Source organism: Haliotis asinina, chromosome 10 (assembly GCF_037392515.1).
Source record: "Haliotis asinina isolate JCU_RB_2024 chromosome 10, JCU_Hal_asi_v2, whole genome shotgun sequence".
NCBI classification, from domain to species: domain Eukaryota; kingdom Metazoa; phylum Mollusca; class Gastropoda; order Lepetellida; family Haliotidae; genus Haliotis; species Haliotis asinina.
This window is the reverse complement of record NC_090289.1, coordinates 30,301,031-30,306,242: the sequence shown is the minus strand read 5'-3', so window position 1 is coordinate 30,306,242 and position 5,212 is coordinate 30,301,031. Positions and strand designations below refer to the sequence as shown.

The 5,212-nt window shown below is 42.4% G+C and overlaps 1 protein-coding gene across 1 annotated transcript; it reads left to right on the top strand.

Moving 5' to 3' along the window:
* The first annotated feature begins 2,516 nt into the window (after positions 1-2,516).
* Positions 2,517-4,235, top strand: LOC137298616 (uncharacterized). Its single transcript, XM_067830908.1, has one exon. It carries the CDS (start codon positions 2,517-2,519, stop codon positions 4,233-4,235), a length of 1,719 nt encoding a protein of 572 aa, XP_067687009.1.
* Positions 4,236-5,212: the final 977 nt, after the last annotated feature.

The window sequence follows — 5,212 nt, the reverse complement described above, 5'->3', positions numbered from 1 at the left end:
GGTTCTGTGTCAAACCCGTTCTGTCAAACCTGTGCGCAAACGCCCCTCAATCAAAACGGACACATAACCAAAACGGCTACCTATCCCAAACAGTTGCCCACACATCACCGTTTCTAAATGATGATAAGTGTATATATGGATATAATAATGACAGACTATTTTATTGTCATGTTGACACAATAACGATAAAATGGCACAATACTGTAAAGTATGGTTCAGCGTGAATGTTTGTTTTATTTCAGATGGACCTCCAGACCAAAATAGATACGTTTGACAATTATGACAAGTTGATCAAGTGGGCAGAAGAAAATGGGTTGTCCAATGATGAGCGAGTAGACATGAGGGCTATATGCTTGCTATGTAGACAGACAGAAGATCAGTCAGTAACAACACCTGAAGATCAGCTAGTAAAAGATCTTCAATTTACCCATGGGGAAATGGAGGAAATGACGTCTTTATATGGCCTCAGCTCTAACGACAGTCCCCACTTGGACAGTATTGATCCAACATTAAACCAGGTCCAGAGACAGAAGGGTTTACCATGTTCCTTCTGTGGAGCCACATTCAGAAAAATGTATGTATTGCGACAACATAAGAAGACCTGCCCCAAGCGTCCTGCAGATCTGTCAACTGACCCTACTCCTCCAAAAAGACAACGTACAATTAACCAGTATGGTGGTGTAGGGTCACCCCTCCCTGATGCTGAGTCTCCTAAAACTCAACCCTATACTTTTACAGAGAAGAACACCAAGACCTTTGCCAAGACTGGGGCCATAAGTACAACGTATGAAATCAAATTTAATGACGAATGGCAGGGTCAGAGTCTCAGAACTTTGTACACCAAGCTTCAGGACATGTTTGAAGCGATTTTACAGCAAACCACCCCTGATGATGTTCAGGAAGGAGATTTGGGGCGGGTCATTATCCATCATCAAGCTTTAAATAAGGCTATTGTCATACCACCACAGCCTCTGTCGCATCTAAATGCAGAACTGATCATGAAACACATCGAGAAAGTGTTAAACAGTCGTGAAGAACTGGCCTTGGATGTCTCCTTTCATGTGGATATAGGAATCATACGTATACCTCGAGGTGGACGATCCAATAAGACCATAACACAACTCGCAGGTTCAAGCAGCTCTATTCATCTGAAACGGTCTATAGTACAGATTGTCAACGAGGATGACCTATGTATGGTCAGAGCCATTATTGTGTGCTGGGCGAAAGCTAATCAAATCGGTCAAGATGAATGGAAGAAACTCACTGGTCATACTGAAACACCCCTGATAGACTTGGTCCTACAGTATCGAAAATGTCCCAAACACTTTTATAATAAATTAATAGACAAGTCACGCCATGAGCAAGGAAAGTTAACCCTGAAGTTATGTAGATTGGCCGGTATCCCTCCAGATCGTCCTTGTCATTTGAATGATATTCCAGCTTTTGAGAAAATACTAGGATGTCAGATTTTAGTGGTCAGCGCTGAAAGAGGGAACAAGTTTATCAGGGTTGGTGTTCAAGAGTCAGAACAACCCAAACTCTTTCTCTACCTGGTCGAAAACCCACAAGCTCACTTCCATGCTGTTGTCAACATTCCTGGATTTTTCTCAGCCTCCTATTTTTGTGAGCGGTGTTTGAAACCTTACAATGACAAATTGCATCATTCCTGCTCTGAGACCTGCATTGTATGCCATAGCCAAAAGTGTCCTGAAACAGATACACCACTGACTTGTCGTCATTGCCAAATGACTTGTAGATCACCCGGATGTTTCCAGCGACACCAAGCTGGAAAAAGAAATGTAAAGAAAGGCACATACATACCCTCTAAATGTGAGTGGTTCTGGAAATGTACCATGTGTAAGAAAGTATTGTGCCGAAGAGAAAGGGATCCCAAACTACACCAATGCGGAGAATGGAAATGCCCTGGATGTCAAGAAGTGGTGGAGCAAGATCATCTCTGTTACCAGAAACCTAGTGACGTGGACCAGACCAAGAGTAAATTTATCTTTTATGACTTTGAATGCAGACAGGATGAACAGCTGATGTGTGAAGAAGGTTATTCACCGCAAGGACCTTGTGCTACCTGTCCTGCTGAAAACTGTCCCCATCAATCATCTACTTGTCAGCATTGCCACCAATCCTGGTGTGGCAAAAGTCAACATGTTCCCAACTACTTGGTGGCACAATCAGCCTGTCATGCTTGCAAAACAGAGCCAGTCAGTGAAGACTCAAAATGTCACCACTGTGGATCTAGATGCCCTGCCTGTAATAGAAGGGACAAGAAAACCAAACAATTCAAGAAACCTCCTTGTGAAGAAAGTTGTGGATTTCGTCAAGTGATATTCAAGGGAGATGGAGCTCACATTGAATTTTCAAGATGGCTCTTTAATAGCAACCATAAAGACTTCACAGCCATTGCTCACAATAGCAAAGCTTATGATGGATACTTTCTTTTGGAGTATATGATAGATCAATCCATGTTTCCAAGCAAAATCATTTACACTGGTTCTAAAATCATGTACATGCAGATTGAAAAAGGCCTCAATATCAGAATCATAGACAGTCTCAACTTTCTTCCTATGAAACTGGCCTCCTTACCCAAAGCTTTTGGACTGACAGAAGTGAAGAAGGGGTACTTCCCACATTGGTTTAATTTGAAGGAGAACCAAAATTATGTTGGAGCTTTTCCAGATCCCCACATGTACGGAGTGGACTACATGGGAGCTAAAGACAGAGATGTATTCTTGTCATGGCACAGCCAACAACATGGAGAGTTTGATTTTTCTAAAGAAATGAAAGAGTACTGTATCTCAGATGTCACTGTGCTCAGAGAAGCTTGTCTAAAGTTTCAGCAATTGATGATAGATGCCACAGGCGAGGAAACAGAAGGAAAGATCATTGGTGGTGTTGATCCCTTTGCCAACTCTATCACTATAGCCTTTTTATGCATGAACATATTTAAAACCAAGTTTCTGAAAAGTCACGACCATGTCAAGCTGACTGATGGACAAACTGTCACAAACTGGATGTCTTCCAGACCTTCTGAAGAAGAAGATGGCTCATACGATGTCAAGCTCAAGAGTGGTCAGTGGATTTCGCAAAAACATCTTCAACAGAGGGGTATTACTACCCATGAAGCAGAAACAGTTCCAAGCCCCATCGCTCAAGTACCATGTCAAGGATATGTTGGCCATGGACAATATAGTAATGTTTCCATTCAGTGGTTGGAATGGCTCATGCATTCAGAAAATATTGTCATACAACATGCCCTGAATGGAGGTGAACATATAGTGCCTGGAACCAACTACCGAGTGCATGGTTATTGTCCCCAAACAAACACAGTGCTGGAAATCCATGGTTGTTGCTACCATGGTTGCAAGACATGTTTTCCACATGAGAGATCATCTACCATACTCCCCAGGACCAAACAGTGTGTGGAAGAACTTTATGCTCTCACCTGTAAGAAAACACAGGTGTTGAAACGGAAAGGTTACAAAGTAGTTGTCATTTGGGAACATGAGTTCCATCAACAATTAAAGGATAAACCAGACATGAAGGCGTTTATCAGTACACTGGACATACAGGATCGTTTAGAACCACGTGACTCCTTTTTCGGTGGCAGGACTAATGCCAGTACACTCCACTACAAGGTGAAAGAAAGTGAACAAATTCATTATGTGGGCTTTACAAGTCTCTACCCATGGGTCAACAAATATTGCCAGTATCCTATTGGACATCCCCAAGTCATTCACAAGAATTTCCAGTCGTTGGATCACTATTTTGGAATCGCCAAGGTGAAGATATTACCACCTAGAAAACTCTATCATCCAGTACTCCCCTATCGATCTGAAGGCAAGCTAAAGTTTCCTTTATGTTGTACCTGTGCTGACAAGGAGCAACAGACCCCCTGTGAACATTCAGATGAGCAGAGAGCCATCCTAGGAACTTGGTGTACACCAGAAATAGTGAAAGCCATCGAGAAAGGATACCGAGTAATCAAGGTGTATGAGGTTTACCACTGGTCAGAAACAGCTCAATACAACCCTGAGACAGGAGAGTGTGGATTGTTTACAGACTACATCAACACCTTAATGTTAAAACAACAAGCCAGCGGATGGCCAGCTTGGTGTGCAACGGAAGACGACAAGGAGAAATACATAGCAGACTACAGAGAGAAGGAAGGTATACAACTGGATAAAGATCGCATTGAAAAAATCCGGGATTACGATCCCTAGCTAAACTATGCTTGAACAGTTTCTGGGGGAAATTTGGACAGCGTTTGAACATGAAACAATCAGAGTTCATCCATGAGAGTGAAGCAGAAAAATTCTTCCAGATGTTGACAGATCCTACCAAGGAAGTGACAGATTTTCACATCCTCACAGATCAGACTTTGCAGTTGGAATATAACCACAAATCTAGCTTTGTCCCAGAAGATAACAAGACCAACATCTTCCTGGCCACATTCACCACTGTATGGGCAAGACTGAAGTTATACAGTGTCCTGGAAAAGCTGGATCAACAAGTGTTGTATTATGATACTGATTCTGTGATCTATGTTGCCAAACCCACTGATTACCAAACACCTCTTGGGGATTATCTTGGTGATCTCACCAATGAACCGGACAACAATGACTACATCGTGGAGTTTGTGTCTGCAGGGCCTAAGAATTATAGCTACCAAACTCACAAGGGGGAGCAAGTGTGCAAAGTTCGTGGTTTTTGAATTTCAAGAATGCCCAACTCATCAATTTTGAAGCCATTCGGGACATTGTACTTTCACCCCAGAGAGACAAAACCATTACAGTAACCAATCCTTCCAAGATCTCACGAGAGAAAAGGAAACGGAAAATCTACAATAGAGAAGAGAAGAAAAAGTACCAGATGGTTTACAGCAAACGTGTCATTCAACCCAACTTGGATACTTTACCTTATGGATACTAGCCTATTCTTCCTCCCATCATCCACTGAAAATACTTGCCAGTCATTCAGCTATCAGTCAACCAACCAATCATTCAGCTATCAGTCAACCAACCAATGTCATATCTTGTCATCAGAGACCGGGCCGGAGGACCCGTGAATTGTAATTAGTAATGGTTTGTAGGGGTTGTGGTTTTAACAAGTCATCCACTCAATCCATTACTTCACTGGGTCTTCTGAGCTAATCTGCAAGCTGGCTATGTCTTGAACTCATAAGCGCTGTGTGTCCCTC